General features: G+C 47.3%; 1 protein-coding gene across 2 annotated transcripts in view; it reads right to left on the bottom strand.

Moving 5' to 3' along the window:
• Positions 1-2,152: 2,152 nt before the first annotated feature.
• LOC135819244 (aspartate--tRNA ligase, cytoplasmic-like) overlaps positions 2,153-25,843 on the bottom strand; it is a 42,367-nt gene continuing 18,676 nt past the window's right edge. Inside the window, exons 2-18 of one of the 2 annotated variants that reach the window (XM_065332419.1) lie at positions 15,296-15,342; positions 15,072-15,132; positions 14,775-14,834; positions 13,938-13,995; positions 13,423-13,515; positions 12,914-13,016; positions 12,087-12,451; positions 11,262-11,309; positions 10,877-10,963; positions 10,237-10,328; positions 9,862-9,917; positions 9,101-9,169; positions 7,840-7,917; positions 6,800-6,923; positions 5,589-5,700; positions 3,347-3,418; positions 2,153-2,838 (exon numbers count right to left, since the gene is read on the bottom strand). In XM_065332419.1, coding sequence (XP_065188491.1) covers positions 2,747-2,838; positions 3,347-3,418; positions 5,589-5,700; positions 6,800-6,923; positions 7,840-7,917; positions 9,101-9,169; positions 9,862-9,917; positions 10,237-10,328; positions 10,877-10,963; positions 11,262-11,309; positions 12,087-12,451; positions 12,914-13,016; positions 13,423-13,515; positions 13,938-13,995; positions 14,775-14,834; positions 15,072-15,132; positions 15,296-15,327 — 1,602 coding nt within the window. In that variant the 5' untranslated portion in view covers positions 15,328-15,342 and the 3' untranslated portion in view covers positions 2,153-2,746. Of the gene's footprint in view, positions 2,839-3,346; positions 3,419-5,588; positions 5,701-6,799; positions 6,924-7,839; positions 7,918-9,100; positions 9,170-9,861; positions 9,918-10,236; positions 10,329-10,876; positions 10,964-11,261; positions 11,310-12,086; positions 12,452-12,913; positions 13,017-13,422; positions 13,516-13,937; positions 13,996-14,774; positions 14,835-15,071; positions 15,133-15,295; positions 15,715-25,843 lie in introns of those variants that run through there. The other variant, XM_065332425.1, reaches the window with a different exon arrangement.

Here is a 25,843-nt window from a genome sequence, read left to right as displayed (position 1 = left end):
CGCTTCATCCGCCACCAGGTGATGGACAACCCTGACCAGCCTCCCGAAGGCGTGACAGACGTCCCTCCTTCTCCTTCCAACGATGAAGAACCTCCCTCACCAGGACTTCAGCGGTCTGGCCACCACCACGTGCTGAGCACGTGTGCTGTTCATGTACTTGCTTCACCCGCATGCCACGTTCGGCCAGGCAACGCTGGCCGGGGGTGCTGCTAGTCTTTACTTATATTAGTAAGTTATAAAAGAGAGGCACCTGTGACGTGTGTCTGTGTGTGTGTGTGTGTGTCACGCTCCTTATAAAGAAGAGGCACCTGTGACGTGTGTTTTTGTGTCACGCTGAAGCGCTGCGGAGCAGCGCTGCCCTGAGCACGCGAAGCGTGCGAACAGTGTAGCACAGTGTAGCTAGCGGCCGCAGAAGCACTAGTACTGAGCACGCGAAGCGTGCGAATCGTGTAGCTAGCGGAAGCAGCCACAGCACTGAGCACGCGAAGCGTTCGAATCGTGTAGCCACCACCACGTGCTGAGCACGCGAAGCGTGCGAACAGTGTAGGTACGTAGACCCGGGTGCTCGAATCAGAAACGATTTGACAGGTGTGCAATTTCTCATCTGTAAATCTCAACAATGTCAGAATATACTTTTGGAGAGGCGATGGAACAGGGAAGAGAGTCTGGCTTGACCCACCCAGCAGGAATTCAGAACATGGGTGCGCTACAACACAAGCTACAGACGCAGTAAAATTGTCGTATTTCCTTCGGATTTTTTATTTCTACGGTGGTAGCGCTTATACTTATACTATAGCAGACACGATCAGTACGAGTAGCAGTAGCAGCCGCGCGCAGAAGCACTGGACACGCGAAGCGTGCGAATCATGTAGCCACCTAGCCTAGGCCATAGGTAGCACTAGCAGCCGCACAAGCGCTGCGGACCACGTGAACCGTTCTCTGCAAATAGAAACATCTCCAACAAAAGGATACAAAAGATCTGCACTGACTGCACTCTGCATCTGATCTGCAGTGAAGAGCGCATCGCACTTTTGTTCGTAAGTTTTTGAACTTTTTGAGCCGCTTCATCCGCCACCAGGTGATGGACAACCCTGACCAGCCTCCCGAAGGCGTAACAGACGTCCCTCCTTCTCCTTCCAACGATGAAGAACCTCCCTCACCAGGACTTCAGCGGTCTAGGTCTGGCCACCACCACGTGCTGAGCACGTGTGCTGTTCATGTACTTGCTTCACCCGCGCATGCCACATTCGGCCAGGCAACGCTGGCGGGGGTGCTGCTAGTATGTAATTGTTATAAGAACTAATGGAAATGTTTTTTTTCCGTTGATTGGCCACATCATTGTATTGCAAAAACGTTTCAATCAGTTTGAATATTATGAGTTAGGCAAAAGTATTTGCAGAATTTATTGCAGATTGTCATTTCTTTAGTATCATCTACTTTTGGTTTGCTCCTTCTTCTCTTTTTATCTCCTTATACTGTAAATCAACAAATTTTGGCCGATGAGAAACTTTGGCCGATGAGAAACGAAACTTTTCGCCGTCATTAAACTTTGGCCGATTGGACTTTTCAAAAAGAAATCGATCGGTACTTTTGCTCTCACATGCATCCATTGCTCAATCATGCATCATTTGCCTCTGTGACAAACTTTGGCCTGCGATTTACTTTGGCCGGTTGGTACCAAGCGGCGAAATCAGCGAAATTAAATCGCTAGCGAAAATTAGTTGATTTTAATACAGTAATCGGATTTTCTGGCCTTTTTGTAGTAATACATGTACATTGACCTGTTGAGCCAATGACGACGCCGAATGCATGGTTGCCTGTGGAGAACATTACATAACTTTACAGTCTCCTAAAAAACGTATCCTGTCCGACGGCAAAAGAGGCTGCAGATTTAATTTTTCTGCGCGTCGACGGGATGTCTGTCCTAACGTTTCCTGGGACCGACGCTGACTCTGCCGATCACGGGCGTTCTGGACTCGACGGGTTGTCTGTCCTGACGATTCCGGGGACCGGCTTAGACTCTGCCGATCACGGGCGTTCTGGACTCGACGGGATGTCTGTCCTGACGTTGCCTGGGACCGGTGCGGACTCTGCCGATCACGGGCGTTCTGGAGTCGACGGGATCTCTCTTCCGACGTTTCCTGTGACCGGCGCTGAATCGCTCGTTCATGCTTATTTTGGAGACGACGGGATCTCTCTTCCAAAGTATGTTTATGCTGACGCATCCTATCACCTATTCGGCGTCTATTCTAATTTAATTTCCTCCTCGTCTCCCTATTTCTTTCCAAATCTCCCTCTACATCAGGGAGTCGTATACATAATACGACGAATATTGGTACGGTACGGGACAGATACAGGAGCCCGCAAATATTGTGGACAGCTGTTATGTACAATCCTGTAGAGCCTTTGTAGTCACAGATACGGGACAGATACGGGACAGATACGGGATAGCTCCAGGCGTGACACAAACAAACAAACACACAAACAAACACCAAATTAAAGCTGTGTGGACCCTGGCTAGCGCCAGACGTTACTGAAGTAACGTCTTCTGCATAGCTACGGGAATAAAATGATTTATATGTCAAGCAGATCAGCTCGAGACTTAGTAATCTGTGATTGATTGGAAAACTGTAGAGAATGATAGAGGGGCCTGATTCAGGGGGAACACGGAAACAGCCGGGTGGCAAACAAGGCGGTGGTGCCATTGTTGAGCTGAACGAAATACTGCTCGTATAGCCAGCATTGCTTAGGGCGTGAGGCGAGATGGGTCGCGTGGAAACAGTGACGTTTTGCGGATATTCTTCAGGCCGAGGTAGAGCATAAGCACTCTCTCCAGACCTGAACATACAACATAAACAAGAGCAAGGAGCATACACAACAGAAAACGGCATTAGTGCACAGGGCCGTCGGACACGCTAAGGTCACCACGGTATTGACCATACCACTCTTTTCCCCAGGTACCCCGTAAATCAATGAAGTGCACTGATCTAGATTTTAATATTCCAAAATGTTCAGCTGAGCTACCCCTCCCCACGGGTAAATTGTACTTCAGATGGCTGACCCGTACCACCCTAAATCTCTTCTGACACTACTGGGTACTGGGTACTGGGTACAGCTGCTATGGGCAAAGTTGAGTAAAAAGCAACCAGCTGATCAGCTAGTTGATAGCACGAGTAAGCATTGGGCAAATCCGTTGAGGTAAACAGGCTGATCAGCAGTGAAACATCCGCTGTGTACTTGGAAGAAAGAAAATGCATGCATGCACGCACACATTTGCACGCGCGCGCGTGCAAACAAGAGATACGAGCGGACAGACACAATAAACACAATCACATACAACACGTACCAATTCCACCGCCGGCATGAGGTGGAGCACCGTAGCGGAACGCGTCGATGTACGCCTTGACCTTCTCGATATCTGCAGACACACGTGCGCACGAGATCCAAGCAATGGAGTTTTGCTCCGGATCATGTATGCATGCATGTATGCGTGCATGCATGCGTGTATGTATGTATGTATGTATGTATGTACAGTCAAACCTCGTTAGGACGAACACTGATAAGGCGACTTTCCATTAGTACGAACTAAGGCCAATCCTATGGTTGGCCAGGCATCAATTCAAGTCAAAATTATTCGTTTACGACGAACTTCTGTACAGCGAACTTTCGCGAAGACGAACTATTTTCAAGTGTGATTTGAACAAAGTCAGTGTGGTCATGTACATGTAGTACGAACTTTCGGTCCACGAGCGTGCGCTTGCGCTGGCTGCTTTTTTTCTTCTTCTTTTTTTCTATAGTCGAGGTCATTTTGTACGTACAGTGCAAATTGCTTTCAAGCGTGTTTTGAACAAATCAATCAGTGCGTTGTACGAACTTTCGACACAGTCGTGATTCATTGCACTTTGTCATTGTACTTACCTGTTTCTGGCTTATGCTAAGAATGACATGCTTCCCATGTACACGTTTACCACAGCATGCACCTTCACGTAAATACAATCCATCTGATATGCATATCGATTTTTTGTCAGATCTGGATAAGAAGAACTCCCGATAAGACAAACAAATTTGTTCAGTCCCTTGAAGTTCGTCCTAACGAGGTTTGACTGTATGTATGTATGTATGTATGTATGTATGTGCAGTGCAGGTTTGCTTCCAACAACACGGTGCAATGATTATGTGATGAAGGCAGCACTGTGCTTGCCCAAACACGGGCAAAACATGGACGATACCAAGAGTACATGAAAACCAGAGTGTGCAGCTCGGATAGGTTGCTGTCACGGCGGAATTCCGTGATAACATCATTTTAGTGATGTAGTGCGTACAAGCAGGATTCAAGCAGGTCTCTTTCTGCACAACTGCAGCTCAGTTGTACGCACTACGCCATTTCCCGCCTCAGATCTGCACCAAATATGATGTAATCACGGAATTCCGCCGTGACAGACACCCATAGCAGAAAAGGCCCCAAGCTGCACACTCTGGTTTTCATGTACTCTTGACGATACCGCACAGCTCACGAGTGTATCAGGTCCAGACGATATAATAGGGAGGTTTAGTCCCACGTAATCCGTGGGTACTTTACGTGTGTGTACCACGTGATACTCAGTGACCCACGTACAGACGTTTTCTGATTCACGACATACCGTGTATGGAGGCTCACCCACGTTCCGCCAGAACGTGGGTGAAAATCAGAATGGAGCGCATTTTGCGAGCTGTGAGGGTGCTCAGCTGAAGAAATTTCCGAAGCACGAAATCAAAATATTCGATGAGCTTCTTAGGCCCGGGTAGCTTCGTCTTTGACCAGGTTTGGGCCTTTCGCTTCATGCTTTTGTTTGTTCCGTGTGACTAAACACAACATTGCAACGTGGATGCCCTTCATCCACTTTACGTGGATCACCCACGTACGCGTTTCCGTTACGTGGGAACTAAACCTCCTTAATACTACAGTTGCGCTCACTGAAATCCGACCCAAAGTGCAAAGCTGGCGCCCTGGACCAGTTCCGATTACATCATTGTATGTGTACATGTGTACGTCCAGCCGCATTCATTCCACTCCCGGGGCGTCAAGGGCCGTGGAAGTTGAGGGCGCCAGCTTTCCACGTTGGGTCGGATTTCAGTGAGCGCAACTGTAGTACAGTCAACCTTGCGAATAACAACCCTCGGGCGTGCATGAGAAAGGTTTTGTTATTTTGTGAGTTATCGTTAGTCATCAGGTTGAAAGTATGCAATCAAGTGGTTGCAAGGTCAGAAGATTAAGTCGTTAGTCGCGAGTTGTTGTTATACCCGAGGTACAGTCAGACCTCACTTATCCAGTCCTCTTTTATCCGGATCCCTCACCATTCGGAAGAAAATCGTCGGCTACCGATTTACAGCATATGTCATGCATACATAATTACATACAGTATGTGTGTTCAATTATCTGGTTGCCTCGCCTATCCGGATATTTTTGTGGAAAACGGATGTGTGCGACTGTGCGGTTATGCGGTTATGCGAGGTCTGACTGTAGATATTCGCGAATTGTTGTTACGCCCGAGGTCGTTATTCACGGGGTTGACTGTAGCAGACGTTATGTATGAGAGGAGCATACTCACCCACACCATGGTGCTGTGCTCGCTCGACCAGGAATGCCGCGTCGTGGATACGCTGAGCTCCCGACAGAATTTCCTCGCCACGCATGAACATATCATAGGAATTGCTGGATTTCTACGTCACAGGGAGACAGACAAATACACAGCGGCAGCAGCAGCAGCAGCAAGTCCGAGGGTAGTAACGGCAGCAGCGGAGACAATCAGATATTGAAGAGATGCAGTGACTCGGCTGGGTCACACACAAAACGAGTTATTGGGTACTGTTGGGTTAGAATCTCGTTAAGATTTTGTAGACAGGATCCATTCTTACGAGTCGGAACTTGTTTGATTCATAACGGGCTCCGAGAAAATTGGAAATAGGATACACACGTAGTACCCTTTCAACGTACTACGCATTCAAATGCCACGAAAAAAGAGGCTGATCTGAAGTCCTGTTAGATTCTGTGGTAGGTAACTGATAAACAAGCCAATTTGGGAGGTTTGATGCCTGAGATGTTCTATGTGTGTATGCCTACCTCAGTGCGCGAGCAATTGGGGGGGGGGGCTTACACATTCAAATGCTGCAAAACAAGAATATAACGATCGACATGATCCTGAATGGAGTGATGTACACCGCACAACACAGGCACACAAGCACATGGGCACACACAGGCATAACACACACTTAACACACTAACACACACACACACACACACACACACACCATTGGACGCCCATCGCCGGAGGCGATGATAGCGATGCTACAGCAGAAGCCATAGCAGTTTGTGCTGGGATTGCACCATTCAACAGCCTGCAAGGCTGAAGAATTGACCGCCACCATTCAGCCTGGTCTATACCACACAGCTATGAAGTGGCTTTTTCTGGCCAGTGAATCCCTACTTTTTGGTCGTTTTTATTTATTTTTTTCCCGCACACACATCACACCACATACTCCGGCATGCACTGGCTGTAGGTAACCACCCAGGAGAATGAAAGAAAAGTCAGGAAGAGTCTGAGAAGGAGAAGAAAGACGTGTGTGACCATAATTGTCGGGAATCGAACCCGCACACACACACACGCACACACACACACACACACACACACACACACACACACACACACACACACACACACACACACACACACACACACACACACACACACACACACACACACACACACACATGATGTGCATTGACTGTGCATGGGTGGAAGGAAGTCGATGCATGTCTTACCGGGTTGTTGGGGTCGGGCATGGTGTAGAACGGACGCACTGCCAACGGGAACTTGTCCAAGATGAAAAAATCTGTGCCATACTTCTCCTTCACCAGCCGACCAAGCAGCTTTTCATTGGGAGTGCTGTCATGGATGACATAACACATAACAAATTAACGAGGTAATCAGAGCATCTTCGCTAGGAACAAGAATCTCACATAAAACCCACAATATGCCTTCGAAGAAAAGTGCTAATCAAAAATCAAAGGATGCTGCACAATTGAGATTTTGTAAAGAAAAATTTGCTATGCAAAAAATGACAGTAAATTCATCCCTTTGCTTAACGAACGGGATGTGCTGGTGGACATGCTGGGTTGTGAATAGAACCTATCCGGGGCTGTTTATCTTTATACATCACACGTTGCACTTGATTTCAAGGAAGTGAGAACCGTGCTGCCAGAGCATAGCTCTAGGAGGCAGTGAGTTGCAACAGGATAACTGTGCGTAACCTGCTATTGAGATTCAAAGCACTGGAGAGGGAGAGCTACAGAGAGAGAGAGAGAGAGAGAGAGAGAGAGAGAGAGAGAGAGAGAGAGAGAGAGAGAGAGAGAGAGAGAGAGAGAGAGAGAGAGAGAGAGAGAGAGACGCAGACTCACAAGACCGAGAATACAGCACTGTCGGGCACCGAAGAACGGCCAGGCGAGAATTTCACCAAGCACAGCATACCAATGTATACACGGTGACTCAACTGTGCATAGACTGTAATAAATGAGAATAAGAACAGTCTAGGCTAGGAGGCTGACCCTCCAGTTCTTCGGCGACCGTACTGTATTGGGGTTCAAAGCACTGGAGTGGGAGAGCTACAGAGAGAAAGAGAGAGAGAGAGAGAGAGAGAGAGAGAGAGAGAGAGAGAAAGAGAGAGAGAGAGAGAGAGAAAGAGAGAGAGAGAGAGGGAGAGAGAGAGGGAGAGAGGAGAGGAGAGAGAGGAGAGGAGAGAGAGAGAGAGACGCAGACTGAGAAGACAGTGAATACTGAATAGTGCAGGATCTGGACCACTAACCTGAGATCGTCCTCGTCGCCAATGTCAATACCATTCTCGCGCAGCAAGGCCATCGCTTCTGGCCATTCGAGACGTAAGCTGCAGAGACAGGCATACAACAAGTACCGTAAAGTCCGGAGCAAACGCCCACCCCATTTTTGCAAGATCTGCTGGCCTGTACACACTGACCCCATGCACTGTCACCCCTACTGTACGAAAGTGCATCTCACACCGTAGCGGGAAGAGCACTTTGCTACGGTAAACTATGTCCACTTTCCTGGTTTCAAAATCTCTTTGGGCACTAGCGCTATAGCCACGAGCTAGCTAGCTCGTAGTGATTTTATAATGATGGTTGTTTTATTTCGCAAATCCGAACGGGTTTTCTTCCGAATAACAAGGTACCGAAGAACAGAGTATTGAAGGAACCAAATACACTTCTGACGGTGTTTCAAGCCATCATTTCGAGATCACACAGCGCCCAAAGGCAAATGTTTTTCTTGGGCACTTCGGAGTTTTCAACAAGTTAGCAGCGACGTTGTAGGTGTAGCTTCTGTTACATACCCTGTTCGACTTGCAACTGCAATATTGGGACCAGTCAAGCCGTTGACTGACGCTTCATCAGAACAATTATTGTTCCTGACAGCGCGACATCGTGGCACTGCACACATTTATGCGGCATTACTCGTACCACATGGAGAACGAACTACCACATTTACTGAATAAAAGGAAATCTCGACAGAAGTTATTTCTTTGCAGGAAGATAATGACAATCGCTTTTGCACAGCCTCCTGGTAGGACATAGGCAGTTTGTAGGCATTACAGTCGTTCTCGTACGCATTCGACCTTCATGCCAGTTGTTTACAACTATATTGACCTGAAAAAGACGAAAATAGTATGGACCCGCTGGGGTGGGCGTTTGCTGCGAAGTGGGCGTTTGCTCCGGACTTTACGGTATTAAACATATGCTGCGAAATCAAGTGGTGTGGATAGAAAGCAGCAATACGAAACAAAAGCCTACAGACAGTATCGCAGTTAGGTGTTCGGTTGACCAGCAAACGAAAGACTGAGATGCAGTGCAGAATCAAACTACACAAGGTGCACGGCAGGCCTCGGTGCAAACGAATTAACAATGCAGACACACAAACCTACGTACACACACGCAAGCACACACGCAAACACGCACGCAAACTCAAGACACATGCAAGCACGCACGCAAACACACACACATGCAAGCACGCACACCCGCACATACACATAAAAACAGCATGAGCTATACACCAACCTTGGCTCTAGAAACTGAAATGGTTCGCACGGAAACTGCTTGTTTATCGTACTGATTTCACTGGAGAAGCTGAAAGCAGGCATGTCCAGGGCAGCACACCACCAAAGTTAGACAGGAATTGGGGATATTTAGTAGCAACGATAAAGATCAAACACAAGGTGAATCAATGCTATCTTCAGGGATCTCCTGACAGACATAATCATTGGAATGGGTGCAGAAATGATTAGGCTGATTGAGCAAGGCGTGAGCTTTTTGCATTACAGTCGGATTTTGCTTCATTCCCATGTCTCAAGATCAACAAGAATAAGATTGACGAGGGAAGGGATTATCAGTAAACACAGGTGTTGCACAGTGAAACGATGTGAATCTATGTTTTGATGCTTTTTGGACCTGTTCGGCAGAGGAAGCGCATAACGAGGATGGAATAAGCCAGGCCTGACACTCCAGAATACTAGGCATTATCAATTTATCATAGACCTTTGACCACAGTCAATAAGTCTTGCGGTGCAAGACAAAACCTTGAAGAGAACGGGTAGCACCCTCCCCCCCCCCCCCCCCCCCCATCCCCCAGTGTACACAGGATTGCCAAATCACTCTTTATAGCTTCTGCAGTGAGGTTAACGGCATTTGTAGCAAAATTCTCTATTGCCGCTTACTAGTAGTACTGTGGTGGCAGTATAGCTTTGGTAAAGTGCTTTGTGGCACGTGAGCACTAGACAAATACAAAGGCATGGTAAGCATACAGGCACCGATGACCTCACCTGTCACGGAGACCCTTGAACAGGCTGACGAACAGCTCCCCGATGACATCAACCGCCTGTGGAGGAGCAAACGCAGAATAGAGGCACCGGTCGGCTGGAAAGCATTCACTGAATGTCACAAAGCACATTACTCAGCACGGAATTTTTCACTTACATGTACTATTTGTACTCATTTCATTTGTATATGGGCATTTCATCATCCACCGGTGACGCATATAAGGTGGTTGAAACTTGTAATATAATTGTAGTCAACACACACGGCTGACAGGGCACATCTGACTTATGTACAATTCTCATCATGAAATTCAAATTAAATTTGCGCTCAACGCAGGGCACGCAAACAGTGGATTAGAACAATTAGCAATTCAAACCCACCTCGTGATAATGCTCCTGGAACGCCATCTCCAGATCGAGGCCGACAAACTCGGTCAAGTGGCGATGCGTGTTGGAGTCCTCGGCACGGAAGACTGCAAACAATCAGAGATCATGGCAAGGTGCAAAACAGATGGTCAAGGCCAAACTTGATACAGCCCCTCTCTGCGGTTAGGTAAATCACTAGCTACAGCAACGTGCATCATCAGTATGAAAACATGCTTGTAGTGCACATCTACTGTACGACCACTTAATTCAATGCCGATCTCCGGATTTTCGTCAATAGAAGTGGTCTCACAGTAAATTGACAGGTGCACTGCGATTGCGACCAGTGAAGTTTGCCATCATCAAGAAGTTAGCGCCAGGCACTAACTGACTCACAAGCTTGGATTTCATGGAAAAGAGCTATTTAGCGAGTGGAGAGGGTTTTAAAACAATGGCGCCCCAAAGCACGGAAGGGAGGATCCTAAAAGCCGTTGTATGATTAAGAGTGGGATTTCAGAGGATCACCTGCTGTACTGGAAGGCCCGCACTGAATTCACCCCTTTTAGCGAGCAATACATTCTCTGATGCGGTACGGAAGAAGCACACAGGTAGAGAGCAAACACAGCATGACAGTTAGCAAGTAGAGGGCCAAACTTACCGGGACCAACGCAGAACACACGCTCAAAGTCGGCGCACACAGCCATCTGCTTGTACAGCTGAGGAGACTGCGCCAAGTAAGCTTTACCTGAAGCAACAGTAACAGCAGCAGCAGCATGTTGATCAATCAGTGCAGAAAACATACAATGTATGCAAAAGAGATAGGACATGATTGTGACAAGGATTCGATGAATTGGAGCAAGCAGACATGAGAAAAACTGAGCCGGTAAGATAATCCTCAGTGAAAGAATAAACATGACTGCGGTGTACGCGAGTCAACGCACAGTGACAGGATAATTTCACACCGCAACGTTTAATGCAAGGGGGGGGGGGGTCGCCCCCCCCCCCCCCCCCCCATCTGCCCGTTCAGATCAAACTCAACTCACGGTCAAAGTAGCCGACTTTGAACACATTGGCGCCTCCTTCACTGGCAGCTGAAGCCGGAACAAAGAGAAGCGTAAAAAAACAGATTGTTGCCACAGATACATGTGCGATTGCAGAGCACACACTTCGCGATAGGGCAGTAGGAGTACAGCGAGAGCGCGCGCACACCCGCCCACACACACACGCACGCACGCACACATACACCTCCCCCCCCCCCCACACACACACATACACACACACATACACACACACACATGCGCGCACACATACACACACACACACACATGCGCGCACACATACACACCCACACTCACACACCCACACACATCCACCTCACGGCAGGGCCACAACTCCTGGCAGGAGTGTGTTACGAACATGAGTGACTGGGAGAAATTAGAGAGAACAACAGGACCGTGCCAGCACAACTCAGGCACATACATTGCTACTGGCAGCGGCAGCAGCAATGGCGGCGGAGGAAGTAGCAACAGCAGCAAAGCGTTCCGGCTCACATTGGCAGCGAAGAATTACAGGCAGCTGAAGCAGTTCTTTCTCTAATGGACGGGTTTGAAACTAGCAAATGCCCGCACATCTGCCTGGATACAACTTAACTCAAATCGTCTTTAACATTGCTATCTAGCATCTGGAGAAAGAACGTCAGTTTCAGTTGCAAACACATCTGTTGACAACACACAATTGTGTTTGTAAATGGCACCTCAGAAGAGCGGTATGTCTGAAAGATGGCTCCATGTCAGGTGAAGGTACTGCAAACGAAACAACACAGGGTGCAGCTGGTCAAAGAAAACAACAAACAAACAAACATGACTCACCGCTGATGATATGCGGCGGCTGGATCTCCACAAACTTCTGCGACGTCAAATAGTCGCGGAAGAGATGCACCACACCAGCCTGCATGCGGAAGACTGCCTGGTTAGTGGTGGTGCGCAGGTCGATGATTCGGTTGTCCAGGCGAGTGTCCTGGTTGACCTTGGGCCCTGCGCCGCTGGACTCGTCGTCATCCTCCGCCTCGGCGCGCGCCGCGTCGTCGATCTGCAGCGGCAGGCGTGCCTCCGCCTTGCTGACCGTGAAGAACCGGTGCACGTGCAGCTCGGTGCTCTGCTGCGTGCAGCTGGTGATGGGCTTGGCCACGGTGCGCACGGTGCCTTCCACGTCCACAATGGACTCCTTTGGCACACTGTAGAAACGAGCACAAAGGAAACACCAGCAACACTGCATGTGAGCAATGCGCAAAAGAAAATCCTGCCGGCAGAGTACAGTCTTCCCAAGGGAAATTCCCTTATTTCTTTGAAACATCACAATACATTCAGCAGAAAGAGTAGTAATGAACGGACTTCAAAATACAGTACAAAGTATTCACAGATCAAATGAGATATTAGTAAGCTGATCCAGCCCACACAACAAAATACTATAACATGAACGGGAACACGCATACCTATCCATTGTACAACACCAACATCAGTTATCAGCAGCATTAGGGCTATACCGTACGACACCAACATCAGTTATCAGCAGCATTAGGGCTATACCGTACAACACCAACATCAGTTATTAGCAGCATTAGGGCTATACCGTACGACTCTGTCATGAAATGATCCCTGAACTTCACATACATAGCACAACGCTCGGGCGCACTTACCCAGCAATGTACTTGAGCATTTGTTTGCTTATCGTTTCGCCCTTCGTCACAATACACTGCACGGTACAGCACTGCTGTCGCAGTACGACAAAGCAGTTCTTGCCTGGACAAGAATATCAATGGGCACAGCATACACTTTACCACCAACACTGGGTCATGATCAATGCAATATCGCCGGCAAATCACATTCTCTGGGAATAAGTGGTCGTGTGAGAATATAATGTATACGAATCTGATGGTCATGTTCCACTCTTGTGGACATAGAAATCCGGTGGAATGACCCGGGCTGGCGCCCTTACTTACTCAGCGCGTACACGCATTGTAACACTGTAAAAACGGAAGTGCTCGCAGCTGCAACGCCAGTGCCCCGTGGCTGCTTGACTTCTCAACGGATCTCAATGTCCGCAACAGTAGCCTATCTTTCATGCAGTTCATGTCTATGTTATTCGACTTGACAGTAACTTGGACAAGCCTCTGGACAACTGCGTCACGTCCGGCTACACTCGTACCTGTCAGTCGACTCGTGTGCAAGCGTGCACGCACCAGCACGGGCTTGTCTGCCAGACTCTCGACCAGGTCTTCGACGCGCACAAATGTGCGACCTGAGCAGGAAGAAAATCGAGTGTTGAAAGAATTGGAATTGCAAACAACAGTAGCAGCAGAATAATGCCGGAATCCTTGATTCTTACGCTATCTCCTTACCGCTGGTTAAAGGGTGGTCTCTTATTACTATTGCTAAGAGTAAACAATGCATAGCAGTGCGTAACTCTGCATGGGTTTGCTATGGGACCCCGCCAAAGGCAAGAACCCACATCAATGTGGTGCAGTGTTCACGTTGTACATTCCCAGCCTGTGTTTTTTAGAGAGAGCAGGGAGGCAATAAAATAGCGCTCCCTCACACACGCCCAATCGGTTTATGTGAGTCATGAACATGATCAGGACAGACGTGACAGTACGTAAGTTAACGTAACACAGCAGCTGCAACATGTTATTACAGGGCACCTGCAGCATAGCGCCAGCATACCTGGCCTGCATGAGGAGTTGATCACGGGCAAGTCACCATAGCAGTCTTTGGAAACGTCCTGCACAGGATAACAACAGACAGTGGGGCAAACCGCATGATTGAAGCCTGACGAAGTCGTTTAATAGTAGGCTTATACTTGTTGGTATTGTAGCATAGAGTCGTGACGTACAGAGAGACAACACTGGCAACTCTAATACTAAACGATGTGGTTTTTGCTCCCGTCTGCCTGTCACAGTAGCCCCTGTAGGGACGATGCACACACAGTCGCAGATGACATCGCTTGCAGGAATCTCCAGCGCATCAGCTATCAACTCTATCCAACCTGTTGACGATGGCCAACAGGAAAGTTTTAAGCGCGAGGCTCTGATTGGACTGGGCGGCACTCGAGTCAGTTTGGGCCAGCAGGTGCAGGCCGTGATCGCGATCGCGAGTTGCAAAGACCAAGGAACACGTAGACCTTCCAAACCAGGGGTCGAAACGCACATAGTTTCTGACACTACGATCCCGTGCTATCTCCCTGGAGGCTATAACTCCCTGGTCTACGGCATTCTGTTACACATGAGTTTCCCAGCGGCCAGACATGCTCATAAATTTAGTACACAGCAAGCTCAGGCTGGTAAGACAGTCACAGGCTCTAAGATTCACACCCAGAAGACACTAGCCATAAACGTCATACATTCCCTGCACTGAAATTTCCTGTGTGCAAGTGCACGTAAGTACGGTCTGTCGATACAGATTAACTTCGCCGTCCCCATGGGTGTTCTTCTAGCCTTTCAGGCCACGCTTGGTAGCATCAACACTGTACTAATACTTCCTGCACAGGTGTGTGCTATTTACCTCCTCGGGTTGTGCGTCTGCGGCAGCACCAGCACCTTCTGCTTTGCCCTTTGCTTCAGCCTAGCAAAGGACAACAGATGAAAGAACACACATACACGCACACATACGTGTTCGCACATGTACACCCACACATACATATATACACGCACACATGCACAGTACACACATGTATTGATTCGAGTGCACCCTGACATGCTCGCAGCCTGCCAAATGCCACAGGGTTAGGCGCCTCTGAAGCAAGCAATTAGGATTTTGACAGCCTGCAATACTTATTGAAGCACAGCGCTGAGCCTATACCTTGGCTTTGGCCTTCTCTGCTTTCTTCTCGGCCTTCTTTTTCGCCTTCTTCGACTCAGAGCTGAACAGAAGATCAAAATAGAAATTGCAAAATATCACTAGCATTAGTAGATTCACTACCCATCAACTAGGTGCCAGGTGCAAACTGACAGTGATGATAAGAGATGCTGGTTTGCAAGATGCAGCTATCAATGAGCACAGGGAAGACAACAATAGCTACTCACGCCACGTCTACCGTTTGATTCGCCTCCGCCATGTTGCTCACCAGCACCTGGACAGCAGCACCGAGGTCAGGGAGAGAAGAGACTGGATAAGTCACAGACTGACATTGAAAACTCAGAGCAACAACCTACAGGTACAATGGGGGAGGAAGACGGAGGTGTTCATTATTTTCGAGGGGTATAATTGGGTTGAAGTTGTTCAAGTAACGTGTCGTGTTTGGTGCGGCCAAGCTTGGCCGTTAATGTTCTAGGTGAAATGTACTGATGTTATGTGTTATCACTTTGTCCTTCCTTCTTTCTTTCTCTTGTTTGTTCATTTTTCATTTGCAAGTTTATTATTAGCACACGCATTCGTGATTGCTCTCGCTTTCATTGTTAAAATTCACACTTGTACATTTCACTGCTGTTGTTCTTAGCGTAACCTTCTCGTCTCTGCGATGTGCTCTCTCCTCAGCCACACCGTATACATCCGTCCGAAGGATGTAGAGACGAGAAGGTTACGAGTAGTTAGCTATGTGAGGTTTTTGTCTCATGTCAGGTACATGAAAATGGGGTACTAATAGTACCCCATTTTTGCGTTGAAAATTATTTTTGGCCCGGTTTTTTTGCGGATGAAAAAAATGTTGGTTTGGGTCTTAGGACCCCATTTTTTTTTTTTTTTTTTTTTTTTTTTAGTGAAAATTATTTTTGGCCCCTTTTTTTTGCGTATAAAAATAATGTTGCGACTGTTATTTTGTACTCCTTTTTTTTCATGTCATTACAAAGAATAATGGAACGAACAGTGAATATCGCAATGGAGTGGAGGAGAAAGGTAGTACAATTCAGTTCTTGTTGTCCTGATTTCATCAAGCTGGTATTGGATGAGAGACCACAAAGTTTACTCTTCGAATACGTGTGAGGATGGATTCACCCATGATCTCTTCCGTGACACGCAGTACGAGGTGGAGTTGTCGGACGCTCTGATGTGCACCAATGGTTCCACCCAGTCAGCAATGGAACTGTCAGTCGACGACCTCCTTTGCACCGCCATCGTGTCAACAGTCGACTCGGGTAATTTGGAGATGAATCCATCGTCGCCGATGTCGATCGTACCAACTCGCACACGAATCCGCGTTACTCTTGTTGCAACGGCACGGAGTTGAACGGCCTTGGTACTACGTCGTACACGCACACGATCAACTCGAGAGACTTCATTCTCGTTCACCTCCTTGACAAGTTGCATTACGTCGCTGGAATCCAAATAGGTTGCATCAGCGAAGAGGTCGATGATGTGTTGAGAGCACGGTTCGTCACGCATGTCACTAAGCTTGTAGAATGAGTGTCTACCATCAGTCCACCTTCGCAGTATGACACCATCATCAGTCTCACTAATAGTTCCGTAGTCCTCCACACCACCGATGACGATTTTAGGAAGGTGCTGTTTCCTATTCTTCACATTCAAGATCAGACTGGTGACCCTGCAGATAATATACTCAGCAGCAGTGAGTGGTGACATATCGAATCTTCTGGGATGTGCTATCATCGGGTCAAGATCCCTGGTTGTCTTGCTAGCACTGAGGCGACGGATTGAGAACTCTTCATTATCGCATGAAAATAAATACCATTTCTCTGCTCTGCACGTCTCAGAAAATGTCCACGCCATTTTAGCTTCTTCACACTGCAAGAAGGAGTCGATAATGAAACTGCAGGTTGAGACTACTTCGCCTCGAGGTCAAAGGTCACGCCGCGATGACCTTTGTAAACAAGGCTACGTCTAGACGTCTCAAACAAGACCAAGGGGTCACGCCACGGGGAGGTGGCGACCTTGGAGAACACGATGTGTTTCGAAAGCGGAAAGGCGCCCCCCTCCCCGGTCATGGTGAGTCTTTTTTGTTCGGGTTTGGAATCTTTCGACTATGATATCAGATTGAGATGTGAATGCCTTTCTTCTATTGAAAGGTCGATGAGACGGAGGATTTTTCTAGCTTTCTGCTCATATAATTCTTACTCTCATAGTACTTAATTTTCTCATATTTTCAGGGGTGGAAATACGTAAGGCACACGGACCATGGATGCGCACATCATGGAGTGTGCATTGACGTCACAGTGGATTGTAGGATGCATCATGTACCACACAAACACACACACACACACATGCACATAATATACATACACTGTGCAATGACATCACAGCGAACTACACGATCGGTGGATGCTATACATATACGGAATTCCGTGGTCTCTTCTCATACAGAGAGGGTAGAGAGGAATTCAAAAGGAATCTTGGAAAGAGGACTCAACTGTCAATAGAGCGATATTCCCCGCTCGGAGCACGAATATTCCCCGGGTCTTGCGGCAGAGTAAATAAGGGAGATGTTAGTGCTGATCACGCTCTATTTGGGATAGTACATGGGATAAATGGATGATAACATTCGTACTCTGTGCATACCGTACCCATTATATTTTCAATTGTGCTGATGCACTCGTGAAATTGTCCAGCAGTATACCCCTCATACTCATGCGATAATTCTCATGAACGCCATCAGCTTGTACATAGCACTCAATCATTTCATTTGTATTTTTCGATATGAGTATCATTGTGAATCATGATCTAAGACTGTTCACATCCTTCTTTGTGAGCCAGGTATTGAATTTATTATCTGTGTAGCCTTTCCATTGCACAAGACGTTGATCCTTGTTGTATTTTAACACCTTGTCGAATCTCAAACCGGTCTCTCTGGCGTGTTGCAGTTCTGCTTCGTAAAACGATCCGATGATGGGTTCTCCCATCAGATCACGAATCCTGTAGGTGTGTGGTGATGTTGATAGGATTTCATCCACCCCGAATACTTCCTCCGTCCAGTTCGCAGTGTAGCCCTTCTCGAAATGACGTTTAGATACGGTTAGGCGCACCTCGTCACCCACTTGGAACTTAGGTTTTGACTGCAGGGGGTCTTGTTGATTTGCATCTTTTGGTATTCTACCGTTCGATGCTTCGTTAGGTGTCATCCCAATGCTTCTATGCTTTGACTGGTTGTAGCGGTCTAGTAGATGAGGTAGGACGTTGAGGTACGTGTTCGTGGATTTCTCTGTAAAGTGACGCCACATTCTTGCCTTCAACGTTCTATTGAAGCGCTCGACCACCACCGCTTTACCCTCGTTATGGGTGCTGTACATGATGACGTTGTGTTGTGATAACCATCGTTTCATGGGGGCATTGTAGAATTCCTTGCCTTCGTCTACCCAGAGTTTTAGCGGTGTCCTTCCGGATGTACTGACAATCTTATCGAACGCATCTCTCACGGCGGTACCCGTCTTCGATTTCAAAGGCATTGCCCAGGCATAGCGGCTGTATAAGTCGATGACTGTTAGCAGGAATTTGATGTTCTTATTGCTTCGGGCAAACCGTTGCATATCCACGAGATCTGCACTCCATATATGGTCAATTGCTCTGCTCTTCACCTTGCGTCTTTTGAAATGCACTCGTCTGGGCTTGTGCAATTCGTTAGCCAGTTTCGTGTGGAACTGTGCGGGTTCTGTCTTCTTCTTCCGTCTTCCATCATGAATTGCCTTTTGCACTTTGTTGTCCCAAAAGGCTCCAGCACCTTCCAGGGCACCTGAACTGAGAACCAGTTTATCGTTTTCCAGCTTTTCGTCATCATCAAAGACTCTTCGGAAAATTCGAAGTGCTTCATCCAGACCATATTTGGAAAATAGCTTTCCCATCAATATGGCATACCATCCACATACTGCTGTGCTTCTGTCTTGAACGGCTTGGGTGTTGGTGATGATCTTACAGTCTGCGTAGGCTTCTTTAAAGAAATCGCACAGTGCAGGTTCAGTGTAATCTTGCTCCATAGTGTATAGACTGCGTCCGAAACTGTCGAAAACCAGGATCACGTTTTGCTCGCGACACACCGTCAACCAATGATGTCCGCCTTCCGTTGCATCGTACACCGGTAGAACGTTGTCGGTGTTGACGATACAAAAGTCTCCATTGTTCAAGGGTGGCAAGAGGTCGTAACTCGTGCAGCCCACGAACCCTCCGACACCATTCAATCTTCCTTTGATATCGGCACTGCTGAGAGGATAGTCCATTCTTGATCATAGCCTGAAAATATTTGGCACGTGATCACATGGAGCGTCCGCTCAGGATATCCTTGATGATACGAGTGATCCTGCTTTTGTCCTTCAGCACCTGTTGAATGAATGATGCATCGTCCACCATCACCTTTTGTGCTCTGATCATGAAATGCTCGGGATGGATCAATTTTGCTTCTGTTGTTCTACCATAGGTGGAAGTCATATCGTTGAGATCTTGAAACTTAAGCTGTGATCCCGGTATAGCTATCACAAGGGTGGTTAGTTCCTGAATCTTTCGTTCTGATCGAAGGAACCCATCGACGTGTTTGTTGATTCCCATGGCACCTGCTATGGCTGCAAACGGGTACCTGGACATGTAGATGCGATTCGTCTCGTTGACCAGAGTAGTGTAGTCGTTCATCGTCTGCGTCTTCAGGGCATCCGCAGCCGCTTCCACCCGACTCCTGAACCTCAGGCGATCTTCATCGTAGAGTTGCAGCAGTTGTGATCGGCTTGTGAAATAGTTGCTCTTCAAAAAGGTCACCGGTATATTTGTATGCCGGAGGAAACTGTCCAGGATTTGCAGGATCCATCGGTCAAATTCATGATCTTGTAGTAGATTGAAAGGCACCGATGTTAAAGGTGCCTTTCTCTTCTTCCTGACATCTGAAACGGAATCGCGAACTTGATCGGTAGTGGAATCATAGTTGAGTATGTTGGATGCAATCACATTTCTCACAGACGGGTAACTGATGTGATCGGGATTGTTTTTGAAGTGGGTGTCATATAGACGCTTTACTCGCGGATCGGCTTGCAGTTCCAACAGGGTGGAGGTGCTCAAACTGTGATCTGGTACTTGGGAAAGAACTTTCTTAACGCTTTTCAAGTATGCATTGTAGTTATTACCTCCTTTTTGCCGCATGAGTGGTGGTATACCGAGAACTTCCCACGAATTTGCTCTCTTCTTAATGATGTGTTGAGGATGTTTCGTCATAAACTGCAAGGTTTGCAACCTTTTACGCTTGGGTATCGAGAAGGATCCCTTTCTGGGTCCCACTCTTTGTATACTACTCGGTAGCCCATTTGAGAATTTCACCGTAAGATGCTCCATTCTTATTCATGATTGGAATTTTTTTCAATGTTGCGGCTAACTTTTCGGCTAACTTTTCGGCTAACTTTTCGGCTAACTTTTCGGCTAACTTTTTGGCTAACTTTTCGGCTAACTTTTCGGCTAACTTTTCGGCTAACTTTTCGGCTAACTTTTCGGCTAACTTTTCGGCTAATTTTTCGGTTAACTCTTCGACTAATATCGTACACACACACACACATCAACGAGGGGTTTATTCAAAAGTCACCTTTAATGCAGTGTCTTCGCAATACGTGTAGTACTGATTAGAAGAGCAATCAATGGTTAGGATAGGTCTGCGACACACCGCCAATAACTTCTCATACAATCTAAAGATAATGGATGACTTCGTGCACAGACCACCAAACAGAGTATTGAGATAACGCTTGATATTGCTTTTATCAGTGAAGCGAAATAGATACATAAAGTTTGCATTGATCTTCATGTCCTTAATGTTATCAAAGCTCTGAGAGAGAAAGAACACGTTCAACTTATGATGATGACTGTACATGGTGAAGAACTTGTAGAGACACTCTCTTTGACTGCCGTGCTTCAAACCCATCACTCTAATGTCATCAATGATCACATAGGTGTTAGGCTGGAGATCCATGTCTTCGATGCACTCGGGCATGGTGCTGTAATGCTTGAAGGATTTGAGGTTTGGGAGACGATACTGATCGGCCGGCGTGTTGGAGATGACTACTATACGCTCAGGTTGCACACGTTTCAGGAGCTTGATGAGAAAGTAGGATTTACCCATGTTGCTCTGTCCCAGAAACAATACGTTTTGACCCCAGGATTTCAGGGCAGGAATGATTTCCGTGAACCAATCCTTAGACTCGAACTGAAGACCAGGAATGTGCAGCTTGTGTCGAGCAGTGGCCGTGCTCGGAACATCGTCGTTCCTTACGGGACTAGTCTTTTTCTTCCTCCCGATTTCCTGTCCAAGGAGCGAGATAAAGTCCATGATCAGATGTTGTAGGATGGACCGATGTGAGCGGAACTCATAGAAGACGGTTCTGCACTGTTAATGTTCTGTCGAATTTTTTGAGCAAATGGAGTTTCAGGACGGGTCAGTGATCTACGAGGTGCAGACAGGAACGATGAGGCTTCGTCGAGGGCCCGATGTCCTAGTTTTTTGAACAAGGTCCTTCCTTGTTTCTTTATTCCTCGTGCACTGCGGCCTTTGGAGCGAATTTGACGAGCTGGCTTCTTGGTTTTTCGAGGTGCACGTTGTCGAATTTTCTTCGGAGCGTGACGACGACGACTTTTAGTGCGCTTCATGGTACCTGTTGAGCTTCCCTTCCTCACTCCTCTACCGAATATTTTATCCATTACGTTGTCACCTAGTGATGCCATGGTACCCATGGCCAAGGGAGCAGCCAGATTCGTCAGGAGTGGTATGGCCTTGGCGGCTAATCCTGGTGGAATGGCTAGACCGCCTCGGTGCATGGCAGGATTGTAAGCCGTTTTCATTTGTGCTTCCACGATGTCTCCGGGCTCTCCTCTCCCCAAAAGCATGGGAAGAAGTGTCATTCCTGCCATGGCAGCCAGGGGTCCAAGTCCACCGCGTTGCATGTCATCTTGTTTTGTCATGGGTTCCGCCATCTGTTTGTCCAGCTCCTCGGGTCCAGCACCAATAAGGTTTTTCCAGAAGCTCTTTTTCCAGAAGAATCCACCGTGTTGTCGACTCGATGTTTTCAAATCACCACCGTAGACACGATGTCTGGTCTCCAGGTCACCACCTTCCATGATGCCCTTTTACTACTAGGTCGGAATTAATTCATACAACTTCGGCTTTGATACCTTCATCTTTGCTCATGGTGTACAAGTACTTGTCCATGCAGAGAAGGTTGACTTTGATCGAGGCACCATTTTCGCTAGGTCTCCTCACGGGGGCGTTTGTCACGTCGCTAAATTGATAGTCGATGGACAGATTTCCTCTCGATCTTGGATTGTCTGTGGTCCGATCCAGATTCAAGTTGATAGGCACCATAAAGTAGTGATTGCAGTAATCTGCAGCGGTGATGGGGATTTGCGTTCCATACGTCTTGCCGAAAAAGTCTTGAACCAGATTATAGCCACGCAGGTAGGAGGATTTGTTGTAATCGTAGAAGTATTGCCCTTCAGTATTACGACTCACATCCCACTGGAACTTGAGCGGGTTGTCAAAGAGCGTCTCGTCGTTGACAGTGACACGAAGTTGACTGAGATTTGCATGAATCATGGCCAGTCTGTTCGAAGAATGCGATGCTTGACCTCCTGCCAATGCTGGCTGGGTACCATGAGTCAAATCTGTGAAGAACAGGATCATCCTGCGTGGAATGTCCGCATTGTGAAGCAGTTCCAGTGTACCAGCATCATCTGAAATGCTCTTTTGTATGAGGCGAGGGCACCACGTGTGGAAATAGAGTTGTTTGGGAAGGCGTACACGATCGGTGAGATTGGGTTCCATGCGATAGGTAGTGTACACAAAGTCCAATTGGAGTAGATCGATCTCAATATCACCGACACTCAGCGCACTGTTGGCACCACCGCCTTGATCGCTAAGCATGATGTATCTGGAAAGCTCGGATTGTGGCAGATCAAAGCGAAGCTTCACCTGTGTACCCGGGGGTAACCAAGCATCGTCCTGATTGAAAAATGGTAGGAAGGGTCTCAGCTTGTACTGAAACCGTCCAACAGCTGCACGAAGTGCATTTTCCTGAACCGTGTTGGAGAAGCCTTCGTTGGTGACAAGCTCGACGGTGGGTGCACGCCTGAGTGTGAAATCATCGACGAAATCCGGTGCTTGTGCTGCATTAGCGTTTGCAGCGTTTGTTTCGAAGGCATAGCCATGCTTACGCTTCACACCAAGTTGATAGGGCGATAAATCCACACCTCTCAATGCTCTTTGCGGATCCAGTTTCTGTAGACCGTAGAGATCCGAGTCCACGTATTGAAGGCGTTCGCTGCTGCTTTCCATTAGACTGAGGATGTGCTGAACCATCTGCATGTCGGCAACTTTACTCGATTGCGTGACCTCTGTTCCGTTGATCTCCACTCGAATGTTCTTGAACCACGAAAAGGCTGGTGACGTGGTGCACACCCATCGCGTGTAGTCTCCAGGTTGATTATCGAGATTGTTTTTGACACTATAGCGCATTTTCACGATGAAATAGCTCTCCCCGAGAGCAATGAAATTCGGTGACGAGATGTCCAGTTCATTGTTCAGGGATGGTGGTGATCGATCTGCTGTGGAAAAGAGTCGTACTCCGCGTCTACCCTCAAGCAATGAGAGTTTCTTCTCCGTCCTGTCGAGGATGTTCTTCTGAACGATCTTCGTGTTGGTCAGGAGTCCCGTGAAGGACTCCGGAGCTTGTGGTGAGTATATCTCCTGTGCCATTCTTGCGAGTCACATTATAATAGGGGTGAATTTTTTTCAAAGATCCAATATCCAGTGTCTTGCGAAAGTCGTTCATCATCGCTATCAATCGTTGATGCTCCTCGTTAGTGAGCTTCCCATCTTCCAGAGTAATGCCCAATTCCAACATGAACGAGTCTTCAGCTCTCTCCATCTGCTGCAGTTGTTCAATACACTTGACAAGCTGACGTTTGGTGTCGAGAACGTGTTTACCAATGCATGCCATGATCACACCTATGATCGTGCTACTGATGGCGATGATTCGAATGCGATGTTCTCCAGATACGACACCACTCCCTTGAAGGATATTGAGAATGGTTTGAATGAGTATGAGAAAGGACAAGATTGCAGTGTTGTAAATTACGTACTTCTCCCGGCAACGCACCTTTTCGCTCTCCAATTTCTTTCGTTTTGCTATATCCTCCACCATGTCACGTACGTGACGGACACGAACATCTGGAAGATCCATCTAAGTAGTTGTGTTGGTGATCCGAAGATCAAGGTAGACGGGATATCCGGAAGTGATGTGTTCACCGGTGTTGAATTTCAACCAGAACGAAATGCTAGTCACGTTTTCGTGTGGAAGCAGCAATCGTTTGTCTTCTTTCCCGAACACGTAGTTATTCAAACCGTTGAGGGTTTGAATAAGAAAAGTCTTCAGCACCCTCGAATCAGTATTGTCTTCGTACTCCACAGCAGGTCCAATGAGGTCGGTGTAGAGCAGGACAAGTCTTCTGCCTTTTGTCAGATCCACAGCGAACGGGAACGTGTGAGATCCCTCGATCGTGTATGGCTTGAGAATAGTGCCCACACCCAGCACCAATCCGGGTGAGTCCTTCTTCAACAAGCACCGTTTATTCCTGGGTACCGAGACACTTATGCGGCTGGTGTGACGAGAGTAGGAAAACACAATGTCTCCGTGTCCCGCTCGTTTCAGAGTGGCATTGATAATAGACGCCAAATCGTCTACATCGCTGTATGTTCCCGTCTTGATGGAAAGTCTATCCTCTTCTTCTTCTTCTTCTTCTTCTTCTTCTACACCATGTACCACATAGAGTTTGTTCGTTGCCTCGTCTATGTTCTCAAAGTGTACTTCAAACTGAGCCGATTCAACATGCAGGACTTTATCGCGCGTATCGAGGCCCTTCACATTTAGAGTAAAGTTCGGTTTGTGCAATCCCCTGCTCACTCCCGACGTGTTGTTCGCCACTGTCAATATCACAGACATTCTGGTGATGTGATGATGATTACTATAGATAGGTTTTATTTTTCATCTCAAGAATGTAGTGTAGCATGTGTGCTATATATGTGTGCTAGATATTGTAGTGTGTCATGAGTTCTGTGTGTATGCGCTGGATTGTATGAGAAGATAAACTCTCTGCAAAGTGCAAATGACAGAACAACTTTGATGAAGTGCCGTTGAAGAATTGAGTACCACCAATGCTATAATTGCAATCTTCGATTCCATTGGTCCTGGAAAATGGGTCAGTGGCTAAGTTGGAATGTATCAAAAAGGAGTTTACGTATAGAGTGAATAGGCCTTCTGAATTCCGAGCGTAACTTATGACACACTTTGTACCCAAGAGATCCGTCATGCTCGACACAGGCTTATCCAAAGCCGCCGATAATTGGCTGACTAAAGACGAAACGGGTAGGTTGAATGATGAATGGCCGGAACCCGTGAAGTAGTTGCCACTTATGTGGGTGGCAGTGAACAACACGTACAAACTATCCAAGCTGAAATTTCCGACAGTATCGATGTCGAATGCCTTCAATGCCATGTTTCTAGGGTCAGGTGCGTCCACTTGAATTACTTGGAACATTGCAAAAGACATGTTGTCGTGAAACAGATTGACGAATCGTTCTCTAATGGAAACTTGCTGGTGATGTGTAATGTTGAGGTAGAAGTGATCGTCTCGGAACATGTCTATGTTGTTCACGTTGATTCTCTTGTCCTTCA

The sequence above is a fragment of the Sycon ciliatum genome, chromosome 1 (genome assembly GCF_964019385.1).
Source record: "Sycon ciliatum chromosome 1, ocSycCili1.1, whole genome shotgun sequence".
NCBI classification, from domain to species: Eukaryota; Metazoa; Porifera; class Calcarea; order Leucosolenida; family Sycettidae; genus Sycon; species Sycon ciliatum.
This window is presented reverse-complemented; position numbering and strand designations above follow the sequence as displayed.